This window comes from Dermacentor silvarum, chromosome 10 (genome assembly GCF_013339745.2).
Source record: "Dermacentor silvarum isolate Dsil-2018 chromosome 10, BIME_Dsil_1.4, whole genome shotgun sequence".
In the NCBI taxonomy this organism is placed as follows: domain Eukaryota; kingdom Metazoa; phylum Arthropoda; class Arachnida; order Ixodida; family Ixodidae; genus Dermacentor; species Dermacentor silvarum.
The window spans coordinates 79553265-79580039 of record NC_051163.1 but is presented as its reverse complement, the minus strand read 5'-3'; the positions used below and the strand labels follow the sequence as shown (position 1 = coordinate 79580039).

General features: G+C 45.5%; 1 protein-coding gene across 1 annotated transcript in view; it reads left to right on the top strand.

Moving 5' to 3' along the window:
- Positions 1-3228: 3228 nt before the first annotated feature.
- LOC119466161 (voltage-dependent calcium channel subunit alpha-2/delta-3-like) overlaps positions 3229-26775 on the top strand; it is a 37161-nt gene continuing 13614 nt past the window's right edge. Inside the window, exons 1-12 of the mRNA XM_037726658.2 lie at positions 3229-3290; positions 4613-4687; positions 6342-6403; positions 8048-8127; positions 10186-10231; positions 10350-10501; positions 12311-12416; positions 19676-19789; positions 21458-21570; positions 22419-22573; positions 24957-24998; positions 26289-26351. Coding sequence (XP_037582586.1) covers positions 4625-4687; positions 6342-6403; positions 8048-8127; positions 10186-10231; positions 10350-10501; positions 12311-12416; positions 19676-19789; positions 21458-21570; positions 22419-22573; positions 24957-24998; positions 26289-26351 — 996 coding nt within the window. The 5' untranslated portion in view covers positions 3229-3290; positions 4613-4624. The remainder of the gene's footprint in view (positions 3291-4612; positions 4688-6341; positions 6404-8047; positions 8128-10185; positions 10232-10349; positions 10502-12310; positions 12417-19675; positions 19790-21457; positions 21571-22418; positions 22574-24956; positions 24999-26288; positions 26352-26775) is intronic.

The window sequence follows — 26775 nt, the reverse complement described above, 5'->3', positions numbered from 1 at the left end:
ACCTTCAGCGCACCCGGAACACGCGAGAGGTTGTTTAAGAGGCACGGCCTCAGCACCCAGCGTGGTGCTCCCCTTGGACAAAGATTGGCGCTGGGCGCACAAGCTGTTGCACTCGTAGCGCTCACGCCTGCTCGTATCGGTACGTGCCAGCCGTGTACATGTGTCGGTGCTGGAGAGAGAGATTTTATTTACAGGACAAGCAGATAGGCCTACCTGAGGTGGTGTCCTTTAATGGGCTATACTCTGCATTTGGGAAGGTGTAGGAGAGTGAAGAACATAAAGAATAAATGGAGAAGGGGAGCCTAATGGCGCTCCTATCTTCCATCGTTATCTGCCTGCCGTATGCACATGCCTTTGGTGGAAGATCTTAAAAGAATAAATGGAGAAGTGGTGTCTCATAACGCTCCTGTCTTCTGAGGGTGCGCGACCAAATGGTTCCAAAATGGCGCAATTACTGCCACCAGTAACACCTCGCCACTGCATCGCACCTTAAGCGTTTCTCTCGTTCCTGGTAAGAGATTGGCATCCCCGTTCCTAGCGGGAAGTGGCAATCGCTCGTCTTCGTGCTCCATTTGTCAAAATCACCTAGTACATCAGGGTAGACACAGTAGTTATAGGAAATCATAGGGCGAGTACAGAGAACATTCTGCTTGGAGAAGATGGGTACGATAGGATGACTTAATTGGGGGCCATGGTCGCAAAGCCTTTCGCTTTATTTTCTTTGCACCCAATAGCATTGACACGTTTTCTTTCCGGCACTTCTTTTGAGTGATAGAAAAAAGTAAAGACAAACAACTTAGCCAGAGGATATTCCGGTTCGCCACTCTGTTCTCGTCGTGTAATCGTAACAAATCACCTGTTATTTGAACTGTGGATTGAGGAATTTTATAGCGAGGATTATTCTGATCGAAATCTTTTGAAATGCTAGCCCGTCAACAGAAAGACGCCATCTCTATGGCCACGCAACATGCTCGAGCTCACTGTAATCGGATACTTAGCTCGAATATCACCATTGCACTGTATCTGCCTATTTGCGCCTGCAACATGTTTTTGCCCAGCTATTGGTGTGCGCTTGGGCGTTACTTTCCTCTAAGACGGGCACCACCGGGCGACAGTTTAAATTACTTATTAGGTTGCAGTGCGATGAAGGAAAAGTAACATAACATTTATACTAAACCGTAAAGCACAAAAAGCTAACTGTTTCTTTATGCTTTTTGGTCTGGACCCATATACTAGTACCATCTGGCGTGGAATATCCAGCTAGATATCTATTTCTGAAGAAACAGTAGACAGCCATCTGGTGAAAAAGTAAAACAAGAGTTTGATGATTTACACAAAATGCAGTGTGCAGAGCACCGGGCATATTTGGAGAAGGATCCCCAAGCAACACTCAAAACTTCGACGGCTCTTCCAATATCTCTTGCGAACTTGTGAAGAGCTTCGGACTTCTCCAGCCACTTCAACTGTGGGCATCGCATCTCCAGAAGCAGTGCGTTAAGTTGAGCCTTCTCTCTCGCTAGGTTTTTATTTGCGTTCTGCTGTTTGCGCACCAGCCATCAGAAGTAGTCGGGTGGTCAGGGCAGGAATTCTACGCGCACCTTCGACCTCCGATTTGGCAGGCGTCGGCCCAATGCAAGTGAGAGAGCCAATAGGTGAGTGCCCGAAGATTACGCCATTGTCGCCGACGCGAATGCGCGCCAACAATATCTGGAAGGTTGGCAGGGAGCTATCTAAGGAGAACGAGATGGTCGTCGCGCTAATGGAATCTTTGACGGCTCGCACGACATTGCTGAGTGTAGCTGCTGATTGGCTCAGAATGCTCAAGTCTTGAGAGTGACTTATCTGCTAAAAGGCGGTTTGATTTTATCACTTCCGCTAAAGGAACTCGACGCTGCTCTCTAGAGCTACCGTTGCTTCTGTAGGCGGATTAGGTCTGCGGTGTTTCTTTCGACCTGAGGTTGAGTATAAAGTAAACTAAAGATATGCCAACTGTAACCAAAAAATGTCGCTGAAACTTGACCCACAAGATGGAAATTGCGGCATATGGGTAAACAATTATCGATCGCTCAAGCTTTTACCTCCGAAGGTGTGTTTCATTTTCTTACAGCGACAGGTTCGGAACCGAGTCGTACGTTGAAGTAAACTGGCTGCAATATTTATCTGGCTCTAGGTCTTCACAGTCAAAGTCTTTGCAAAATCCCCCTAACGCATAATCGAAGAAGCTTGCATTTATGATCCGCTTAGGGATATATGTAGAGGTCAGAACAAACGTACGCCACGTAACTGCAGACTGCAGCTAAGAATAGTAGACTTTCTGGGATTCTTGCAGTAATACCAGTTAAGAATTTTAGCGGCACTCGCCTCACAGTAGCATCATAGGTAACAAACCTGGCTTGCATTGTGCCTCCCGGTCTGCCCACTATGGTATTCTGTGAGTCCCTTCATGTCAGTGTAAATGTGCAAGATAATTCAGTTGATGTGCTCTTATGATTCTTATTGACGGAGGTATCTGCTTCGCTTGAACCGCTATTGTCGGCGCACTGTCAATCATTCCTGAACTACCTCTCTTCCGTAAGCACTTACCTCACTGCATGTCAAGTTCTTGTGTTAGTTTCGCTTGGGAGCACCAATTAGAAAACGTTATCATTCCGCATTCAAATGAATAGCACACCTTCATGTGACTAATATGGCCTTGAGGAGTCCATCGAAGATATATTCGATACGTGTCTCTGCTAGGTCGGTGGGTGCTTGCTACTGCAAGGTATTCGGGATCGCATAGGCCAGAGTACACGCATTCTCAGTGGCAAACGCCCCTGATCCGGGACCACACATGTCTCTAGCTCTGAAAGCGACGTGAACCCAACTGCGCTTTCTTAGGTCGACTGAATTCAGTGACCATCTGGACAGCAATGTCCTATGTCACCATATGCGTGCAATTGCCTTCTCTTATCTGTATATTTTTTTATTACTTCGCATCGTTTCCCAAATAACAAACACGGAGTGCATCTGTCATCCTGTCTTCCCTCTTCTTTCCCCTCTCCCATTGTTCGAAATTGCGCCCGCGCGTAACGCATGTCCTCCGAGGTTGCGTCCGTAAGGTCGCAATCACGGAGGCCGTGCATAACGGTTCCCTTTTGTCGCAAATGGCGCTCGGTCAAGCTACCTTGTCAGTTGCATTTGGAAATGCGCCCTTAGACTTTGTGTGGTAAACTCGGCAAATAACCTCTGTTTTCTTTCTCCTTTTCTTTCTTTCTCCCTCTCTCCAGCTCTTCAACCACGTATTTGCCGAGGTAAGCCTTTCGTTTTAGTTAGAGCTCCGGAACAAAATCGTAACTTGCAATTTTTTTTTTTTTTTGGTACAAACGCACCATACGCTGTATTTTATGTGCTTATGCACTGAACGGACTTTGCACGCTTTTCAAGCTTAGTTATTTCAGAAACTTTTTTTTATACTCGCACAATATACGCCTTTCCTAGCTACTATATTAACTGTCAAAGTGGCTGCGCAGGAGCGACCCTCTTCGTGCGTATATAACGACTATGTGTGCATGCCTGTGTCATTGCGTAGTTGGCATTGTCTCTTGAGAAAGTGCCCGTGTGAGTTTGTGTTATATGGTCTTTTATATTAGACAGGGTGTTTCAGCGAACACTTTCAAAAATTCTTAAAGGTTGCCTGTGGCAGATAGCACAATTCTAGTTCATGTGCTGGTCGACTTGTGCTGGTCTGCTTGAAGAGGCGGACATAACGTGCGCAAGAAATTGAAATGCATAATCGAATAATTAACAAAACTTCACTAATTAAGTTTCTAACTAATTACCTGATCGCTAACTAATTACCTGATGGCCCATATTGTAACTTACAAATTGTAGCCGTGGAGTTCGCAAGGCGGATCCACTTGGAACGAATTCTCGGGAAGTAATTCCCGAACTTTGCGGAGAAATGCATTGGCGTTCCAGTTAGTTTCTTAACAAAACGTCGCTTTATGCATTGAAGCACAAAATTAACTGGAATCACCGTCGAAGTACCTTACCTTTAAGGTAAATACATGTAATAATTGCAGAAAAATGTGCGGGGAAACACGCAATGTTTTGATGCTTCGCTATCTGACCGCGTGGACGGTGAATAATTAAGTGCATGCAAATATCCGTCAGACCGGCTCTCCGGTCTTACAGGATGGAAGTGAATCCGGTCTAGAAAACCTGTTCTCCGGTTATTTGAATTTCAATAAACGGGCATTCAGGATATCCGGTTTAAATAGCCACTTAGCCGGATATTCGAATATTCGGACACGAATATTTGCTGTTTAAGAAAGGAAAGTTAAGGAGGTTAGCCAGAGCAGATAACGGGATTAAATATCGGATATCGAGTGGTTGTAAAAATAACTACAAATATAAGAATACAAGAGAGAAAGAGAAGTAATTTCGGCACAAGTACAGAAGAACAAATATCTGCTATCCGAATATCCGGATACTATTAACCGAATTACCGGTTACTTCGGTTATCCGGCTTGCAAATTCGAACAACCGGTGAATCGAATAACCGGATAAGCAGTTTTTTTCGCAAGACCGGTTTTATGTTGCTGCACTAGTGAATATCGCTTTCGCTTTGCAGATTCGTAAAAACATGATTGACGGCAGAAGAGGGTGGATGGAGTTTTTGCCTATGCGAGTGCACCTCGACGACATGGTAAGGCGCCACGTACTGTATATGCGTCACAATTTATATATAATATATATATATATATATATATATATATATATATATATATATATATATATATATATATATATATATATACAGTAGGACTGTCTCTGATATAAAGAAACGGTTCCCATACCGTCGACACGCAATTGTTCGGTACAGTTACTCCGGGCAAGAATAATCATGGCAACCGAGGCGATTTGAGGTCTTTTTCTTTAGTATTATTATTACGTGCTTAAGAAGGCAAACAAACCAAGCAAACCAAACAAAGCGTTGGAAGCCTGCGGTTGAGGTTCGCGGAAACAAACAAAACTCAGCGCTAAGGCGAAGGACAAAGGAAACGAGTGCACTACAAGAGTGCTGTTCCACAGCTGAAGTTTAATCCGTATCTACCAAGAATATACCTGTATGCACACTCGGACGCAAAAAAAAAGTAGGGGGGGGGGGGTAGGAAAAGCGACCACAACGCAGCAAAAAAGGCAAGTAAAATCACAAGTCTAAAGCGGCACTCGCTAACAATAGTGATTTATAAATGTCAGGAAAATTCGTGTTTGTTTTTTAATACGAGTGTAAAAAATGTCACAGTTTCGCCCTAAGGGCGAAGCAATGAATGCGATAGCAACACAGCAATGTCATACGAAGTAAGGTGAGCGGCTTTGGTAGCAACAACACGCAGAACTGTTGTCGACGCCATCGGCGTTTTGCCCGCGTTAGCTCAAAATGCGTGCGGCGTTGGTGACTGTTGCTGGAGCCTCTGATATAAATAGGCACCTGGTGCCGCAGCTAAACGTCGCCTCCCTTCCCTCCCCCTCCCCCACGGCCTCTCGCGCGTCCGAAGAAGGCGCGTTTGCTCTACATATATGGTGATTGTAAAGGAGAAAAGAGACGCCTACTTCTGCAGCCCTTAAGCGAGCACGGCGCAGAACGCGCGTTTGTTCTCCGCCGTGCGTTCACTCCCCGTGAAAGACGCGCCCCTCGCGCCCTTTCACTCGCACATACAGCGTTCGGCGCGCGGCGACGATTTCATCTCCAAATGACGTCATACGGAACCTCACGGCGACGGCGACGCCGACGGCAGAAATCTGCTTTTGAGTGTCCATATAATTGCTATCGCAATAAAAAATACTAAGTAAGAAGTAAATGAAAGCATAAGACAACTTGGCGCCGGTAGGAGCCGAACCCACAACCCCAGCGCTTCAACCCCCGCCAACGTGCTTGCGTATTTGCCTGCGTTTGCTAGGTCTACTTGAGGGAGTGTCAGCCAGCGCCACCGGCGGGCATAGAGGCACGTGAACACGTGCGATTGAAATGATGTTCAGCATCCTTCCGCGATGGCCGTGAGCGGAGCAGGCCAAAACTCCCAAAGGTATGCCTTGTACGCATGCAGAAATACCGGAGGAAGTGCAGTGGTATATAGACATCCGCCGCCGTGTAGCTCAGTCGATAGAAGCAGGTATTTTTGGTCCTGCCGCAGGTACTTTTCTAGCTTTTGTCCACACTTACGCCTTCTTACACAGTGGTTATTTGAGATCGCTGGGAGAGGCCTCCGTCCTGCAGTGGACATAAAAATAGGCTGCTGCCGATGATGATTGGGATTATGATGGTGGTGATGATGATGGTCTTTTTCTCTTGTTTACAGAAACGGGTTGTGACGAGACGCCACAATTACCAGTACGGTGCAGTACCGAACAGTTCATTCTCGTGAGTATACCGATATATACACCGAAAGGACGCTAGCGTCCTCTATGGTACATACTGAAACCTAGGTTTTATCAATGGCATTGTATACATCCTCGTTGTGACCGAAGAAACCTGAGCGAATATTCGGATAGCCCCTTCGAAGCGAACTTACTCGAAATCAGTTGGAATTCTTTACATCAAGCATTTTATTAAAGGATGCAACCGGTTCCGTATGAAGTTCGGTGCCTAAACTATCCTTAGATATATTGGGCAGTCTTTTTGTTTGATACATTTAATAAAGGGTTAAGAACAGTTCTTTTTTTTGTGTGTGGTAGTCATTAGCTTATGTTATAACGTTCCCGTGCGACAAATATGACTACTGAATGTTCGGCTGTCCCAAAATTATGGGCAAGAGAAAAACAAAGAAAAACTGGCCAATCGCTATATATTGAATAAGTGCGTCGATCATCTATTGCTAGCTTAAAGTGACGACAACTTTCTATGCCGTTTTGTGTCACATGAAAATATGAATCGCACTACTAACGAACAAGGAAATGTGCACGAAACTTCTGTGTGTATATCGCAAAATGAAAAAAAAAAAAACTAAATATCCACGAGTAACAAGTACAAAAATCTACTCGTGGGTGTATAATTGAGCCAGTCATTCATTGGAAAGCAAGCCTAAACCAGCTCCTGGGTAACAAGCGCCTAGATAGCCACTTTGTACCCAGACATGCGAAAAGAAGGCGTCCGCATAGCAGGATTTTTTTCCCTCAGAATCTCGTATCTTAATACATGGGGACAGGGAAACCGTTTCGTTCGGCAACCACTACCCCAAATTTTATTAGGTTTGCGCACCTGCCAACTATTGTGGTTTGTCCAGGAGTTACCTGAATTCCGACCTATTCACCCGATTATACGGGCACGGCCATAAATAGTCCACAAAACTGCACCAACCCACCGCAAAAAAATAAAATAAAATAACACGCCTCAAGCACAGCCGCATAACAATTGCCATTGTGCGCTATGCAGCTAGCCGAAGTCAGGTTTAAATCCAAGCCATTTGTGTGTAGGTACTGTAGGCCTAACTCAGTTCGCTTTATATCGGGCCGCATTCCATTGACGAGGGCGCGTGAGGCAAATGTCTAATATGTGCTCCGTAATAGGCGATTATCTTGACTTAGATTCGTCGGAATACAGTGGTATTTTGCGATAGAACTATATCTAGAGTGGAAAGGTACAGCTGTCATGGAACATTACACGCGTTCCTTTAATTATACTCGGGCGCACGCGGTGTCCCCGGTCACAGTACGAGCACCCGGATGTATATTATCTGCATTGATAGCCATTCAGATATATTTCTGACGTTGTTGTATCCCCCCCCCCCCGCAAAAAAAAAATCAAAAAAGAGTCGCACCTGCTTTTTTTATTTGTCAATGTGTCGTCGCCGTGCCCCCCCTACCATTGGCGATTCTCGCGAACTTCGAGACACCCAGGTTCTTACGGGTTTGTGGCATTTAAGTGACGAAAAATGTAACTATTTATTCCGAAGATTTTATTGAAGCCGTCAATTGTTCCGCAAAAATTATTAGAAATCGCAACCCTAGCAATTTGCCAGCAAGGGATTGATTTGTTTTTTGTTGTTGTTGTTTTTTTTCGTTTCAGGTTCGGTATAGCTGTGCCGCAGCCGTACGGCTCCACCGAAATCCTGGGCGAGGTGCAGGTTCAATCAAGGGAAGAGGACTGTAAGTTGCCCGTGTCGCGAGCATGCGTGTTATCTCGACACCACGCGGACATTCTCTCCACGGTCGTTTTACGTAATCTGAAGCAGCGCAGATCAAGCAACGGCTGATAACAACGCACGCGCGCCACAGGGCCAGCGCCTACTGCTAGGACGGAGAAGTAAAGCGATGAAAGTGACGTCAGAGCGTGCATTTAGCGAGAATTGTTGAGTTACATGTCTAGAAGTCAGTAAGGAGAAGTAAGGGTATTGTAATAGACATGAAACAAAGCTTCGCTTATAACCGGTTCTCACATTTGCATGCAGTTCGCCTTTTTTTTTTTTGTACGGCCGAAGTAGTTAGGGAAATTTTTATATGCAATAATCATATTTTTAATAAAGGAAATTAAAAGTCGAAAACAAAAAGCAACTTGCAGTTTGGTGATAGCAGGACCCTGTGCAGTGCAATGCTATGCCAACTGAGCTTACCTTCTAAGCCTACTGTATCTTCTTAGTAGCCTTCTGGACAAGCCTTCTGCGTCCTTTTTATGTCCTTAATTCTATACAATCTGTCGCAGAACAATAAACAAGATCCTAATTATTAAATTAATGGCAACAACTTGAATACAAGGTTTGTAGAGCAAATTAAAAAAAAACGTCACTTTCAACATTTTGGGGCCTGTTACTGTTTCCGCAGCTCTTCCTACCGTGCTTAACACCTCCCACGTTGGGCACCACCTGGATTTCCCGTACTTGATTTCGGCCCTCAAAAAAGATACCGAGATCCGAGGCAGGGCTTAATCTTGCCTCTGATCTCGACTTTTCAACCCTTCAAGCACATTATTTCGCTATTCGGCGAACTCTGGGCAGGCTAACCAGTAATGTTACGGCTATCACTGTCGGCAAGTTGACTTTTGTTCAAACTAAATTTCTATTTATTAGGCATAACAGGACTATCGCAAATTCAATCTCTTCCTTACATCATTTCGGCGGTATAGATTTAAAAATTTCAGTTTTCCTATGTTTTCCTTGGCATTGTCTGTTGCCTAAACGGACCCCCGTATTCTAAACCGTTGCTGCACTCAACACCCAAACTCTACTCAAGAAACTGGATGACAGCGCCGCCCCTCGATAGAAGGGGTAACTGCACTTCATGATCATCCACAGCAATTCTTGAGAGGTGTTGTGTTTGGAGGGGTCGAGGGGCGGTGCTGTGATGCTGTGAGTGGAGGAAGAGCTTTGAGTGGAGGATTGTTCGAATGCGGAAGCCACTTTCCGAATCAAGCGCCTCCGTTCCCTTCTCGCCCGCTTCCTATGCTGGGTTCTGCACGGCTGGTGAGGATAGTAACGAGTTGAATGTACAAACAAGATTGTGGCCTTATCGAAGCCACGTTGACCCGACGAGGAAACCAGTTTCTCAGGACATCCGGTATTTGCTCTGCAAGCCATCTTCTCAAAGGTTGACCACCAGCTGCAGCTTAAGATTACAACAGACGGCTTTTCATATGCTCAGCGGTGACGCCACTAAACGACCACTGAGAATGTCCGTGTGATGACTTGCTTGCTAAGCACTCTTGACCAATGAATAATCGCGTAAGGATCTCGGTGCAACTCGTGTTCCATTGTCATATGAGATCATTAACTGCATGCGTACCGTACAATCCTGTTGTGGAAATGTGGACATAAAGAATGACGTTCTTTATTTTTACTTTCATTTTATGTGCTATTGTCGTTACACATTATATCAATAGTGTTCGTTTGAGAGCTCTATTGTAGTGCTGTTGGGCAGCGTTGACAGTTACGTTGCGATGCCATTGTGTCTGCATTAAATGCAATAAACCAGCCTTTTCTACACAAGCCATGTGCATAGATGCATAGTAGTACAACTGTACATCATTTCCCGTTTATGATACAAGGAGTTGCCAGCGCCGTATTGGTGGGCCAACGTTCTTTTATAGTGCAAATAAAAATGTAACTACTATGAGTACCATCAGTCTTCCTTTTTTGTTTTTAGTTATCACGTGACTGGTATTTGTCGTTGACACGAGTATAAGTTTAAACTTTCACTTTCGGTTCTTTGCAGGGAGGAAGTACTTCGAAGGAGAAAACTGGAGGGTTCATCCCGACTGGTATTTTTGTTGTTTTTTTTTTTTTTACTCTTGCGTGGAATTCAAACATACAATTCTAATGGTTTCGATGCGTGGCCTCCTCTGTCTGCTCTCCTTAAGCAACTATCTTGCGTTTCAGGGAATACTGCGTGGACATCCACAGCACGTACGACACGCCCGAAACGATAATCAAAGATTTTCTCGAGCGCGTCATGAAAGAACCCTCCGAAACATCGGAACGCTACAAGTGGAAGCCGGACTCTAAAAGGCAGTTCTACAACACCATGGTCTGTAAGTAGGGCAGTTCACGAATACAACAACAAAAGCATACGCAAATGAATACACAGCCCGAAATCAAGTGGATGCTAAAGAACATCACTAATAAGTTTAGACTAGGGCAGTGTTCTTTTCAAGACTCCGTTCTAGTTTATTAGAGCGACAGCTCTACTACTCCAGGTACAAACCCACAAAATGCCTGGTTCCGTAAATCTGACCTTCAAGTTCAGCCAAGGTCAAACTAGGACTTAGCCGGCCTAATGCGTTTTGGACACGCGCGCGCCTCAGGGCAACAGCAAACAATTATTAAATTCATAAAATGTCCTAGGGCCTTCATATTTTCGTACAAGACTGCTTATATTTCCCCTGGAAAAATGTCTTCCGAGCGTTGCATTTGTGTTTTAAAGTGAAGCCGACTTTAAGGGGACCGGTGTAAGCTTGGTCTTTGTAAGCTGGCTTTCCCACATTGTGTATTACAGTGAAGCCTACTCATAAAAAATGCGATGCGAACGGGGGGACGGGGGTGCGATAACGCTGCCACGTTCCACTCTTGAAGGCGAAGCTTAGCGTCCTCTTTTTTTTCCGAAAGACGACGCTTCACCTTTCTGACAAAATGAAGTCTAAATTGAACCCTTCTTGCATTTCGCGCGCTAGACGCAGCCCCGACAAGTCGATGTGAGGTGAACAATTTCATGGTGCTTTCGCGTGTTTCATGACTTTTCAAAATATTTGGGTGTATTTCATGTGCACAACTAGTTCGCAGAAGTTGTCAATGTTGAGGTACTGCTCATTTTCGAGCGTATAGCGTAGCCCTTCTTTATCAGTGAACAGGCGAGTAGTCGTTCATCGAGTGGAGTCTACGAAAATCTATGACGCCACGAGAGATTCATGGTGCGAGAATTTCAAAATGGCGTCTCGACCCGCGTCTTCTAGGCAAACTTTTCTCGCTTACCGTATCGCCACTCAGTGGCAGCAGAGATGCATTCGCAATTGCAGAAGAGTAACGAACTAACTTAGAACTTAGCTTCGCATTTTTCTGTGGGGACACATGGAAGGGAAATCGCGGCGATTTCGAAAAACGTGAACGAAAAAAGAAACCAAGTAGTCGAAAAGTCATCTTCAATCCCCCACATGGCGTTCTTCATAACTAACTGCTCAGTTTAGGTAAGTTAAACGGCACGTTTCAATTTAGAGCGCACTAAAGCTGAATTGGAATGTTGTATAAGTAAACCACCCTCCGGCAGCGGCAAAACGGTCATTCTTACCATGTTAAGCGACATGGCACCCTCGCCGGCCCCCGCCACCTAAAAAAATATAGATGAAAAACGACAAAAAGACAGAAAGCGAAAGACTGCTGGCAACGCCACCCCGGTGTTATCGCATCGGTTCTCCATGACCTCAGGGCTAAACTAAATCTCATCAGGTCTAGTTAATTTTACTTTGACTAAAAGGCTACCTCGTATTTTAAAGGAACTAAAGGCTCAATCTAAAATGATTCGAGAACTTTTTGTCATGTCTCCACAAAGGGCCCAAATACTGTAAGATATATATAAATCCGTGACACTACATTGAAGTATACTAGCGCTTGCGTTGCCAAAGCGTATTAAAAAATAATAAACGAGAGTTTAGCCTTCATGTTTCCCAGTTACAATCGACCTTTCCTCGCCAAATGATTGCTAGTAAAGTATCGAACGAACGCTTATTCTTGATGCTCTTTATAGCGCCTCTTTAAGCTCGTCTTTACACGTTGTCATTCTCTAACTGCGGCGGTGTATTCTCTGGCAACGGCGATCATCATTCGGCGCGCACCGCGACACTGCGCAGGTGACAAGGACCTTGTGCAGAGCCTGGTGTTCGATGCCAAGGTGACCAGTCCGGAGAAGATCATGGCCCGTCAACCTTCCAAACAGCTCTACTCCCATGTTTCAAAGTAAGCGCCGCCGCTTCATTCGGCCTGTCGTCTCGCGGCCGCGTCTGAGCTGGCTTTAGGGGCTACTCCTCAAGGTTACTTCGTCGGTTATACCACGACCGACTAACGAAGGTATTCGACAGACGTTGGTTCATAAGGGGGGGCTTACTCGTCAGCTATTACACTGCCTTGCAGTACGAGGTGGACGGATCGAATCCCGAGCTTCAGCGGCCGCACGTTGTGGAGTTTACTTCAAAAAGGCTTAGTGGGGGTTATCAATACATAGTCGGAACACACATTACAGCCGGAGGTGCCAGAGTTTAGGGAAAAACTGACAGGCGGGCCCCCTGTGATTACATAAATGAGGTAATTATGAAAATTACAGCAAGCAGTATAACAAAACCTCGTGTGTTATAATATAACGTTCATGCGCTGCTTGATTTGACTGTTAACTAGCAGTAGACGTCACGTTTAACAGCATCGTAAAGCTGGCGATATGAGAAAGCACCGCATTGCCAAAAAAGCAAAGCTAAACTTTGACGTCATTTTCGTTCGTATCACGGCTTTGTTCGCGTTATTAACGGCCTCATTTGTATGCAGTGTGGTGACCGTATACTTTAGTGCGCCAGTTTGCAAAAGCGACCTTGAGGCCTAGTTCCCTTAAGCCAGCTTGGCAGCAGGGAACTTGAAGGCGGCTCTTAAATAATTAAGTGACCCTTACGAAACTCCCTTTCTATACAACTGAAGCCTTGTTCAAGGCCACACTGAGCACGAATTTATCGGCGCCAGCTTAACCGAGCGCAAATGCTCGCTATCGTCGCACTGACCGGAGCATTCGGAACTGCTTTCTGGCACCCAAAGTTCTCAAAACGTACGCCTTCAAGTTATCTGCCTATCGCTCTAAACGAAATGGCGGCAAAATTTTGAAGAGTTCGTTATTAGGTTCTACTGAGAGCAATATTCGGCGTGCCAATCTGAGCTGTTGATAATAAACGAAAATTGAAAAAAAAGAAAGAAAAAAAGGTATGCTCTCCCGATGAAATCTAAACTGCTGCAGGCACGTATGTTCCTGCCTTTTAAAGTTTAGCCTAAAATACATTTGCCGCCAGTGTTATCCAGTTCTCGGTAAAAAAAAATATACCTTTAAAAGTGCAATGTTTACGAAAAACTTTTCTGGGTCAACTGCACTTATTGCAGGAATGTGGCTGCGCGCACTTTACACAGAAAAGTTTTCAGAAAACTAAGTAAGAAAGTTGTGCAAAAGCAATGATTTTTCTGTTTTAAGTAAGGGAATTGCCTTGGACGCACTGAGACACGACCCAATAGCGTTTTGTGGCGTTTTGTCTTGCGTGGTTGGGTGTTGCCAAGCAACGATGTGCCATTAGCGTATGTGTTATAATAAGAGTAAGGCATCTGCAACACGCCGTTGCCTAGAGTGCGTAGTGTGGTATGCAACTGTTAGTGTACAGGGTGGTACTGTTATTATTAATCATTTAAACATATATAACCACGCCAACCCGCGGTGTGGTATTGTTGCTAACAAAGCAAGCGTGATTCCAAATCTCATTTGACAGTGTCGAAAAGCAGTGCTAAAGGAGAAAAAAAAAAGATTGGAAGATTAGCGCACAAAAAGACGATTTTACGACAGACACTGTTATGGTGTCGTTGTGTATGAGCGCTGTTTTTCGCGGTTAGTTTGGCATATGTCTTTCACGCCACTTTGATACTGTGCATATTCGGCATTGTTGGCCACTATGCGGCGTTCTATAAAAGCCGCTAGACCAAGCAGTGTTTTTTTTTCTTTTTTTTTTTTTATCGAGCGGCAGTGGTACTGCTTCTTCGTTGACTGTTTCGTGTGGTTGTGCTAGTTGGTTGCCTTCTAGTCTGAAAAACTTCAAATAACTTTATTTCCTTAATTTTTTAAAGGTAAATATTAACTCTGTAGCCGCAATATGCATGCACCCAAATGTAGGTAACGGCTTGTTCGGGCAGCCATATTTTTTTAATGTTTGTCACTATTTGGCCCCCCTCGACGAACCGTAATGATATCAGTGACTCAGATTTTGCTCAAAATATAGGGGATGTTATCCTGAGGTTTTCGGCATACAAAAGTTCGCGCTGCTTCGAAGAATTCATTAGTTTTAAATTTCCGAGCTGAAATCAGCACCATTGACCATTATAGATTTGTTCGGTCACAGTAATTTTGTTCCATTTAATTCATCATCTTGCCGGTTTTCTTTCAACCAATGAACTGATTGATGTACGTACCCACTCCAGTGCTTCAAGTTGAGCCTGTGTGATTCGAAGTGAAGCATTTTTCTTCACTGGCGCTAATTCTTCCGCAATCACAATTCGACGTTTGTTTTGGCTTATAAAATTTATCCGACTATGAGAAAATACATTTCATAACATGCGTCTACATTTGCTCTTTTCTGGGGGGTTGCGGTGCTACTACGCGTCATCAAGCCTTCTTGAAGTACCTAAAACAAAATGCGTTAGACCAGTAATTGCTAAAGGTAGCATTGAAACTTTATAATAACAACATTATTGATTTGTTTGAAAGCATACGTGCGTGCAGTTGACAGAGAGAAAAAAAGATTGACATAGCAGTACTTTTTCAATAGAGTAGAATAGTAGTTAATTCCGACACTTACAAAAATGTCCAAACGAGCCGGGACTAATGGCAAACAGCTTTGCCTGACACGGACCCGGGCCCCTGACACGCACTTGCACGGTCATAATAAACAATACAGCTTTCGCGCACGGCAGTGCAAGATAGCTGCCTCATAGTTCGATATACATTGACAGGCAATAACATCATACACGTTAAATCGTAAGCATAGTGCGATAATATAAGAATACACGCAAGATAACAAGTATGATTTAATTTGACAGTTGAATAGCTTAATAGATTTCATGTCGTTAGACAAAAGGTATGCAAAAGGGAAACGGTTACAAAAAGTAGCTATAGCACGTTCACTTAGTTAAGAACCTCACTTAGTCCGACAGCTTGCTCCGGCATTTCCCGCCCATTTCGTGCACGCTGTTGTTAGCGGTGTGCTTCCGGTGTGCATATTGCTATCATGTGTGCCGCCATTTGCGAGCTGTATGTTTCAAACTAAACGTGCACTTACCATGATAACCAGCATTCATGTTCCCTATTAGTATTGCAACATTTACATTTCCGTATTATTTGCCCCGTGACGTCAAATATTTTGACTAATACTGCTCAAACGTTCGTATACTCACACAATTAAATAAAGATATCATTGCTACATGCATACCATTGGCTTAACAATCTATCGTCTACAAAGCAAGGCCACCGTACATTTCTCGTGCATGCAAGTCAAAGACGCGTAAACATCTTAACGTTTCTGTGTGCACATACTTTGTCGTAAAATTCTATAAGCAACAGGCTTGCTCGTCACTTACCTGAGTTTCGGATGTAGAGTTTGAATTCCGAAAGTTGAGCTTGAGCCGGCACTCATGCGAATGCGACACAGAAGCACCAATGTACGCTTCCTACTGTATGGCATTCCGTCCTCCGCTAAACGCGGAAATATTTCCTGTAAACTTCATCGCGGTGTGTTCTCGTCTTTCACTCGGCTACCCGTGTGAATTCAATCGCCGCTCTTACGAAGGCGCCAGCCATCGAATTCTCTTACGCTGATAGGCAAGGAAGAGTCTCTCGTACCAGATATCCGTTGTTGGTTATCGCGTCGAATCAAACTCGGGTGAGCAATGGAGCTATCTAGCGCAAGTGTTCCTCCTCCTTGCTCATAACCGAACGTTGAATATTGAATCCAGGCACCCGTGGCAGCAGGTTATTATTATTTTTAGCGCGCTGCTCTTAGGCGCCCGTTTCTGCGGCGAACGCGGAGCGCAGCGGTGGATCAAAGACGGCGATAGCGAGGAGGGGGCGAGGAGTAAATCGGAAGACCAGGGTATGGCGAAAGTGTGAGAAGAAAAACGTAGTGACGTGCACGACGGGCTCTGCGGCGACGATGGCTACGAGATGGCGCCAGAGTAGCGCGGGTCTTCTGTTCACCGATGACGCCACCGATACCATATATGGAAACGAAGCCCTGCGTGAGCGGAGGGTCTGTCTGCGGCGGCTGCTGTGAATCGCGCCCACGCGCCTCACCCAAGCGCTGCCTCTCGCGATCTCCCGATTACCGAGGCGGCCGCGCCACACTTCGCTCCGTTTTCAACGTGCTGCATGTGACATTTTGTCCGCACCAGCCAATATATCGCCACATGAAAACACGTATAGAGCTGCGCTAAAATTTAACTTTGGGGAGTATCGTAATCGTCGGCGAATTTTTTTAATTAGATAAAATGAATGAGATTGTATTTTTTTTTAGTTAGGTGAAGCAATGATACCGCAATTTCTAATAGGCTGTTGCTTCGAATGATTCGATTCACCGACCACATAGGGGCGCGAATATCGATGTAGACGACAAACGTACCCACGTGTACAGTCGGTGCTTTTGTGTCGCATTCTCGCAAACTCGGCTTGCTTCTGTGCCTTGTGTCGTGGCTTTGTTTTGCTTTGCTCTGCTCCACCCCACCCCCCTTCCAATTACCAAACTTATAAGCTGCCGGTCGGTAAGTATAAAATGCTTACAGGAGTGCCAGGTAAGAGAACTTCTTTACTCCACTAACCATAATCTTTTTTTTTCTCCCGTGTGTTATATGTCCTTCTTAGATATCTGGGTCGTGTCTCAGTTTTTTGTACTTGAGCTGGAGTAAATTGTCTTGAATATTTTTTTTATTAGACTGAGAAAAATAAATGAAAATGCTAAATGGAGCTTACAGACGCGGTGCTGATACGGGTTGTGCAAAGGAGCGTTCGAACGCAGCTTCGTAGTGACAATCACACCGAACTGAATGCGAATGGAATAGAAAGCCAATTCGATAGACCAGCAGATCAGACCGTATTTACGGTAAAAGCAGAGAGGATGGCCCGAGCAGGTGTATCCAAGCCCATTCGGGAAAAGGAAAGCGGAGAAAAAATACGGGGAAGGAGGGTAAGGAGGAGGAGGGAAAAAAGGAGTGGTAGCGTATGTGCGTACGTCACTACAACGACCCTACCGTATTCGTCCAGTTCCGTGGCATGCGTGTAGGAATCAGGTAAGGCCAGTGAGGATAGCTACATGGCCTTGTTAGTATAGCGTCAACTACTTCGTTGTCGCTCAGACAGAACGCCAAGGACACAGGAAGGCACACTAGGCAAACACACAGCGCTGTGTGTTTGTGTTTATCTGTTGTTTTGCCTGCGCTGCAACAAAGTTAGAAGATACAATAATACCCCCGTCGTCTGCCTCGCAGTTGAAAAATCGGGCCATGGACCGAGAGCGCTGCCGTCCGATCGTCTCCGCCCTGTGACGTAGGGTAGCAAGCCGTTTGGTGTGCATCGCTCAGACGCATATACTGGCCGAATACACAATCTGTGTTCTAAACGAGGTAGAATTTCAGAGTAACATGGCGGGCTTGAAGTGAACAACAGTAGTCCAAGAAGCGATGTCGCTGGAGTCAGCGTTTCGGCTAGGGTGCTTCCCCACAACGTTGGCTCCATCGACATCCTTGTTCGACCACGGCTGATCAATATGCGTTATCATGCTAGCGTATCGCGTACCTGGAAGTGCTCGCAGTCTGTGGTGTTCGTCGGGCCGATGAAGCGAAGTGAATATTGCCGCCGGTATAAGAGCGAAAGCGAAGTACGGATCGAATGTGACTCAAAAGCTCAGTTGAATGCAAACTGAATACAAAACGATTGAGCATTAAATATGTACCGCACGCTGGTGAAGCTGAAATCGAGCGTGAGATATCGATTCAACTTGGAATGAAAATTCAAGTCTGCTGTCTCAGGGACAATCGAACGCAAATGCCCTGTTCATGCAAATGCAGGTCGAATTACCAAGTCGAGAAAAAAAGCAAGTATAATCCTAATCAGACCAGTACGATGCCGGAACTTGAGAATGGCGGCATTTGCCAATTGTATTTTCGGTCAACAAACGGCAATGAATATGCACTAACGGGAGCCGCCTGGTCATTTTTATAACGCGCATTCGCCGTCACGTGATGGAAACGTGCGAAATAAATCTATGAACAAACCTTAATGGAATACGCTTTCCAAGTAATCTCGCAATCGATCTGTCAGCAGATATTTACGATACCCGCGCCTTCTATACGCGAAGGTAGCTTCATTAGCGACGGCTTTTCTGGTGCTACTCTTCGCTTACTCGTACATATTCGCTCAAAAATTGGTACAGCCATTACGACCACTGCGTAAAATGACTCAGCGCGGGTGATTCGTTACTCGAAGCTCTCGAGCACTTCGCGCAACCCTGAAATCAACTTCGTCCTCGCACAATCGCCAAGGTCCAAGGCAAAACCCACTTTCGTGCTGAACCCTGATGTTTCTAACCTCTCGTTATGTGTTTGGTGTGTGTGCATTAGCCCCCTTCATAGGCTACTGGCCTTATTGCCCAGGTAACGTGACCCTTTCTACCGCGCTTTCCGGTGTATATAACGCATGTCTCAGAGAGTCAAGAACGCAGTCTGCACGCCGCTCTTATTCCTAGAGTTGGAATTCCTTTGAAGCAAGCGAGATTTATCGCTCGTTCTTCGAGGGTGCGTTTTGTTTAAGAATTTTGTGATAGGATTCAAGCGTGAGAGAGAGGCAGTTTCACATATTGCTTGAAACCTAATCCTCCGCTAAACTGCAAGTCTTACGGGCGTTTACGCTAAAGCATTACCTTTAGTTAAAAGACGTGTGCGGAAATCCCGACGAACGAAGCAATTAGCTGCCATTTAACTAGCGAAACTAGCTCTGACAGGCCAGTGTTCCAGTGCCGCTTCGTCATTACGCATGTTGGAAAGCAGGTACGTACTTCGTGATCAACTTATCGGAAATGTAGCAAAATGTAATTTTGGCATATAAAAGCAAGCATGTGGGAGACGGTTCCCTTTTAGGAAATAAAGGGAAATGTATACGGACAAAATTTTGGAAGAAAGGAATAAAATCACTTGTTTAGTTTTTTTTTAATCCTTTCATCCCTTAATTTACAATTCAATCATCTCCCGACTTAATGTTCGATGATCCAACTTCTGACTAAGGGAGTCCGGGTATGTTTATACAGCAATACTTGGCTAAACAGCGCATGCAGTGTCGTGATAACAAGGCGTAGGATTTTCCGAATGTTGCGTAACATCGAATGCCTACGAGAGGCTTGTGTGAAAGCATTCTGCCTTGCGGGTCGGGCGACCAATCGCAGAGACACGACTTTCAAGAGCAACGGCATCGTGATGACTTTTGTGGCAACGAGGAGCGGTTTGCTACGGTTCACGGACCATCGGAGCGAAGAGGAGAAGAACAGCAATTCCGAAAGGTGCGTCGACGAGTCAGTGGGCGAGTGGGTGGGAAAGAGTGTGGTCGAGTGGGAGGAGCTAAGTAACTGTGGGTTAGCGAGTGAGTGGATTTGCATGTAAGTACACCAGTGATCGAGTGAGTGAGCGGATGGGTAAGCGTAGGCGAGTGAGAGAGTGGATGTGTAAAGAGTGGGTGGGTGAGCGTGTTGTCGAGTGTGAGGGACCAAGTAAGTGGGTGTTAGTGAGTTGAGTGGATGGGCTAGTGAGTGAGTGGATTTGCGGACAAGTAGAGCAAGGATTGACTGAGTGAGCGAATGGGTAAGCGTATACGCGAATGAGAGAGTGGATGTGTAAAGATGGAGGTAAGCGAGTTCTTGGGCAAATGAACGGGTAAACGGGTGAGTGAATGGATGAGGAAGTTTGTAATGGTGAGTGATTGGGCAAGTAGGCTAGTGAGAGAGTTAGTCTGTAAAGAGGGGAGAATGTATGTATTGGTAAGCGAATAGGTAGGCAGTTGAGCGGGTGAGTGTATGGGTAAGTTTATGGGTAGGCTAGTATAGGTGAACGGGTGGACGGGTTCGCGTGCATGGGTAAGAACGTTGGTGAGCGGATTCGTTAATATGGGTGTAGGCGAGAGATTGAATCTTTAAAGGTTAAGGATTAAACTTGAGAACTAGCTTTTAAGGGCCGCGAGACGAGCGTTGGAACGAAAATGTTAGGCGCTAAATAAAGATATGTTAGGCGCTAAATACAGCGGTATGGATAAAAAGCAAACAGGTATACCTGATATTGTAATTTGTGGTTAAGAGGAAGGCGTGCAGTTGGGCAGACAGTGTAATGAGTAGAGGAGATATGCAGGGGCATATTAGAGCAAATATAATGGGCATTGCTGCGTTTGCATACGTCGTAACTCAATCCCTACAACTGCATGGTACACAGGGTGTTTCAGCAAACAATTTCAAATTTTTGTAAATGTTGCCTGTGGCAGATAGCACAATTCTAGTTCATGAGCTGGTCTACTCGATGAAATGGACATTACTTGTACAAAAAATTTAAATGCATAGTCGACTAATTAACAGAAAAAAACACTAATTATTTTTTTTACTTATTACCTCATGGCCAATATTGCAATTTACAAATTCTAGTCGAGGAATTCGCAAGGCGGATCCACTTGGAACGAAATTCTCAGGATGACACCAGTTTGGAGATATTAATTCCCGAACTTTTTTAACAAACCGTCATTTTATGCACTGAAGCATAGAGGTAACTGGAACGCCAATGCACTTCTCCGCGAAGTTCAGGGAATTAATATCTCGAAACTGGTGTCATCCTGAGAATTCGTTCCAAGTGGATCCGCCTTGCGCACTCCACGTCTAGGATTTGTAAATTTCAATATGGGCCATAAGGTAATTAGTGAAAATTTTGTCAGTTCTTGTTAATTAGTCGATTATGTATTTCAATTGTTTTTTACAAGTAATGTCTGCCTATTCGAGTAGACCAGCTCATGAACTAGAATTGTGCTATCTGCCACGGGCAACCTTTAAAAATTTTTGAAAGTGGCCGCCGAAACACCCGGTATACGCGCTCGTTCACCCTCTCCTTAGGCCTATGTAATGCCGTAATACAGAAAGCCTGTGCGGTGAGTCATTTTAACATAACTGGGGTACCTTATCTGCTTCTCTTTCTAGACCATTCTACGAGCTTCACACCCGTGCTATCGACGAGCTGTTCTATCGACGCGCCGTCGACTTTCACCAGATCAGCAACACCTCCTTCATATACTCGGTTCCGTTCGACGCCGGTAAGTATTATCTGCTCCTCGAACTGTTCGTTTTTAATATAGTGTCATGAGTGCACAAGTTCGGCCCATGTTATGCGTGCATAAATTCATCCCTGTAAGCGCTACGCCTTGCAATCACTTTTTCCTCTTTCGCCCAATTTTTTTTTTTTTCTTATGCCAGTGTCTTGCGACAGGGTGGTTGACAATAAACTTAATGGAGTCGACCGAAGCCACCGTAGCCACGAAGTATTTCGTAAAATCGTGATTTTCTTATACCGAATAATACAATCTGTTTTATTTATTTATTTTACAATCCTGCAGGCCCTCCTCGGGCCCATGCAGGAGTGGTTACAACATGGAATATAGTACAAAAAGAAGAAGTCTGTGTGCGTTGTAGCAAACTGGCTGCATGTATGGTTGAAACCGCCCTGCTCTTGCTTCCTCTGCCTAGCTCGCCTCACACTGGGAGCCAGGCCCCTTGCTCTGTTACACAACAGAAAGTTCTAGATTTGTGTTCCCCCAAACGAAACTTTGCGCATACAATGCGTCGCTCCCTCCTTGCCTTCTTTTGTATACCTTTTTTGCACATTCATTTGTGAACCCGGTCCCCCAACGCTTGGGCACCTTAATCTTAAAACTCCGTTATACAGAGTTGGAAAATAGGGTACCCAAGCGACGCCCATACTTTGGGAGGGGGGGGATGCAAACTCCATTGCGGGGCCTTAGCGCGCTTTCGTACTCGAGTTGCGGTCTTTTGTACGCCCGGAGGTTAACGTCTCCCTACGCTTGAGAACAGTAACCTAAAACTGTCTAATAGAGAGTTTTAGGTCGCAGCTCACTCACCCAACTTCACAACTCGCGCGTCGCAGGTGCCCGGTACGCGGCCAACGACAACAGCCCCGTCTACGTGACCGGTAGCCGTGCGGTGTTTCTCGGAACGGAAAAGAAAGCCCCGGCGGCCGTCGTCGGACTGCAGATCAAGCACTCGGTCTTCGAGGAGAAATTCCTCAACATTTCGTCCAAGGTGCGTGTCGTCGGCGGGTGGTGGTGGTATCTTCGCCCGTCATAGTCCGGACAGAGGGCCGTGGCCACGGCCAGTGTGGCAGGTCTCTCCTTCCGAACTCCGCCAGGCGAAGGAACTTATAAACTGACCACGAATACCGATATGAGAGTAAGCGACAACGGGAAACCAGCTGCTGTTTAGCATGGAATGTCCACTAAACCAACACGCGAAGAAAAACGGCCGGGGGCTGACAAACAGTCGAAACGAAAACTTTGCAGTCATAGGGTTAATTACCTAACATTCATATCAAAGCTGCCTTCCTAACTGTGTGAGGTGGGTGAAATATTTTTATTATTATTACTTTCCAGGCGATGGTGATTAAACGAAAATGTGCGGGTAGCTGCAGGTTGGCTTGTTCTAGCGATCGAGGCTGGCAAATGCTCCGTCTCGGCGTCTCTTGCGGTGCCACTGGAGCACGTCACGAGACATCCAACAAAATCTAGCCTCGCCGAAAAATACACGGAGTACTTGCGAAACTTACTGCCTGGTTGTGGCGGGCACTTCTGGATCCACAAAGATGCCGCAAGTCACACATGCGGAAGGTGTTTACTGTGAAAGTCACAATTGTGACCCACCCAATCCTAACACGAAGCTACAAAGGACCGCAATTTTCATATCACAGTTCGCAAGGACTCTGAACGTTGCCATATTCCGTACCCTGCGCTTGGGATTTTCAACTAATTCGGCCTCGGCCTTGAATCTGCTAGCCTTCCGGTTGGGCCAGATGTTGGAGCGACCTGCCCTGAAGGACGTTGGTCCTGCATGGTTTGATCCCCGGGCCAGGACGAATTTTTTTAACTCTGCATAGTTTTCTTTCTGATATACCCGTATGGAGTTCCCTAGTTACTTCGCGCAGCCATCGGGTGGGTGACATTACTTTTTCTCATTTTATGAACCTCCCTCCCCCTTGCGCACTACGGCGGCGACGGTAGGTGCAAGCATCGTGTTTAAACCAACTTGTGAATGATGGACACCACACGCATTTGCCCAAAAGTCTACCAGCTTTTCGACTATGCAAATTGATAATTTTCCACAAAATATTGCATTTCTGATGCGACAATTTGAAGTGATAATGCATGTGGGCAATGACTAATTATTTGCTATGTTTAGAGAGTTTTGGGAAATTTAGATGAACAAAGCGTGATAAATACAGTCACAAGAACGTTTAAAGTCACAAGCACAGGGATAAGCACAGCACAGAGCTACAGCACAAGCACAGAGCTACAGGGATAAACTATATACACGGGATATACTTGCAAGTCGAGGCACACAGCGCTGCAGCAATGCTAGAGCTAGTGCGTGCATACCGGATCATACATACCAGCACCGAACCACAGAACCGGAAGCGTCACAAATGACAACCGGCCGTGACACGACCCGCCGGTGGCAGAGGTGCAGTTAGGGCTCGGGTCGAGAGTGGTACGGTTTAAGGCGCGAGACAAGGAATATGTCGCTCGTGATTGTCGCAGGTCGTGGCCTGGGATTTAGCGGAGCGATCTTGGAGGTCACGTTAGTGACTTCGCGTACGCCACGGTTAGGCGCCAAGATAACGTGATAATACCTTGACAAATCCACTTAATTACTAACCACCATTCCCATCATTTCTCTGCGTAAATTTTTTTTTCGCGCTTCAGTAAGAATATTTTTTATGTAAAACTCAACGGTACTAAAAATTATACCCTGATCGTTGCGGGCTTAAGAAGTCGTGTAAAACAGCGATAAAGCTGCATTGCGTGAATAAGAGGACTGAAACGGCAACACCGCAGCCACGTGACCACAATTTTAACCGCTTATTGTTGTAAGACAGCTTTGAAGGTGTCCGGCACAATCTTTGTATCACTGCCGGTACACCCTGAAACGAAAAGTCGAATAAACCATTCTACGCAACGTGTGGTGTAGTATTTTCAATAAGCACGGCGAGTTAACTTAATTACCAGCGCTGATTCTATGGGCGGCTCAAAAGGGGGGGGGGGGGGGGGGGAATTCCGGGAGCTCACATTACTAAGCATGCGCAACCCCCCCCTCCCCCTCAATGGAGGCTGCCCTGGATACGCCCCTGGTCAAGCTCCAGGTTAAGCCTTAAACAAGGGATTTGGTTGCGTCTTCTTCAGTCGTATTCTTGTCTTAAGCGTTGCTCCGAGTTGCTGCGAACGTCAATTTTCTTTACCTTTCTTCTTTCTTTACGAAATTCGCAGTGTAATTAGAGTTTCCCGTAAATAGTACGCTAACTACTCGCCGTCTTTTTTCTTTCCCCTTTATTTGCTTGAAAAACCTTGTCGCAGTGTCAAGCTGACATCTCCAGCATATCATTAAAGCTTGTACCTCTCACTCTCCCTTGTTGCAGTGCGAGAACCAGAAGCCCTGCTTGTACACCTGCGGAAACGAGGTATGTTGACACCGTCGCCACGTTGCGGCGTTTCGCGCTAATTTGCCATAGTTTTGCTCTCGACACAGTTTGCACCCGACACTAATTTTCCAAAGCAGGCGCGCATGCGTGCTCGCGCGGAGTTGCTGTTTGAAATCATCACCGCCTCAAACACCTCGTTGTGTGCGTCTCTCTTGTATGGTTGCAGAGACGCGGGGCTGGAATTTGTGAGCAGAATATCTGAACACGAGTTACGTCGCCTTATAATTTGACCGAAGACGGCAGAAAACTAGGTGGGGTGATGAAGTTAGGAAATTTGTAGGCGCAAGTTGGAATCAGCTAGCGCAAGACAGGGGTAATTGGAGGTCGCAGGGAGTGCAGTGGACATGAACATCAGTAGTCCTGCAGTGGATACGAACATAGGCTGATGATAATGACAATAATTTGGCCCGAATCGCTCGTTTACTTATTTTGTTGGAACTGACTATAGTGAGGGGGCCCTTCACAACAGCCATAACAGCATAGTGACGGGTTAAGAACAGCCGATGCAGAACCTGTGTAATAGTAGACCTTCCCGTCGGGTTTCATGGCGCCAAGACATGGTAGATGCCGCTTTAGCGGCCCCACACCAATTAATGATGACTCGTTGTTGCTGTGCGCCCCCGTTAGACAAGCCAACCACTGAAAAACGCCACTTTGCGAACGTAACATTTGATGGAATCAAAACGGGCCCCCTCACTTTAGCAACTACACGGCGACATAACAGTTCATAGGCTATCATGACGGACCCCCTGACTGTAGTGAGTGCCTACTTTGTTCCTGCCCCCAGGAAATGGCGCTTACCCACTACAGTTTACTAGGCAAACAGCAGGTGGATTTGAAATTATTTTCTTTTTACAAACAATAGTTCAATCAAAGTAAAAGCTTAGAATATTGAAGTAGGGGGGTGCACAGCCGCAAAAAAGGAGAAATTATTAGGAGAAATAATTTTGCCATGATAATTTAATACTTATCAATCATTAATCATAATAATTGAAGTGGTGGGTGCTTTTATGGCACTCGGGTTGTGTAACGGGCAAAATTATATATTCCAATTCAGCCATCCCTGAACCCAGTGAAGAAGTCCCAAGGGATGTAACGACGGGCGAACGTAAGAGAAGTCCAAGCTAGCTAGACGAGATTTCTAAATAACCTTATCTTTATTTAAATATCCGCTAAAGAATACAAATGAAAAAAAAAAGTTCTCAATAGACTCTGCTGAAACTGTAAGTCACTGCAGCGCTAACCACTTCTTTCTCTTGCTTCCCACAGGCTTTGGACTGTTTCCTATTGGACAACAACGGCTTCGTCATCGTATCCAGCAATCGCAGTCAAGTGAGTCAATAATCCGCGCATCCGCTTGAACCGAAAGCTTTGGACGCAGTGCTAGTCGGTGCATCACAAATGAGTATGGCAGACTAGCTCTGCGGAAGCCCACAAGAAGAAGTAGTTTAATGATTTGAAAATGTAGAGAGGTCGGCCGGAAAATGGAACATCTGGCCCACAAAATTGATACGGTGACCGTGGGCTTCGAGATCTCGATTAATTCGCCTTCGCGATACCATATGCTAGCCTCCGAGTCAGCTCAAATGGTACAGCGACCGCTCCGGTCGCTGTTTCATACATTGAAGTGCAAAAGTAGCTGGAACGCCAATGCATTTCTTTGGAAACTTTGAAAATTAATACCGCGAAACTGGAGCAGTCCAGAGAATTCGTTCCAAGTGCATGCGCCTTGAGAGCTCATCGGCTATAGTTCGCA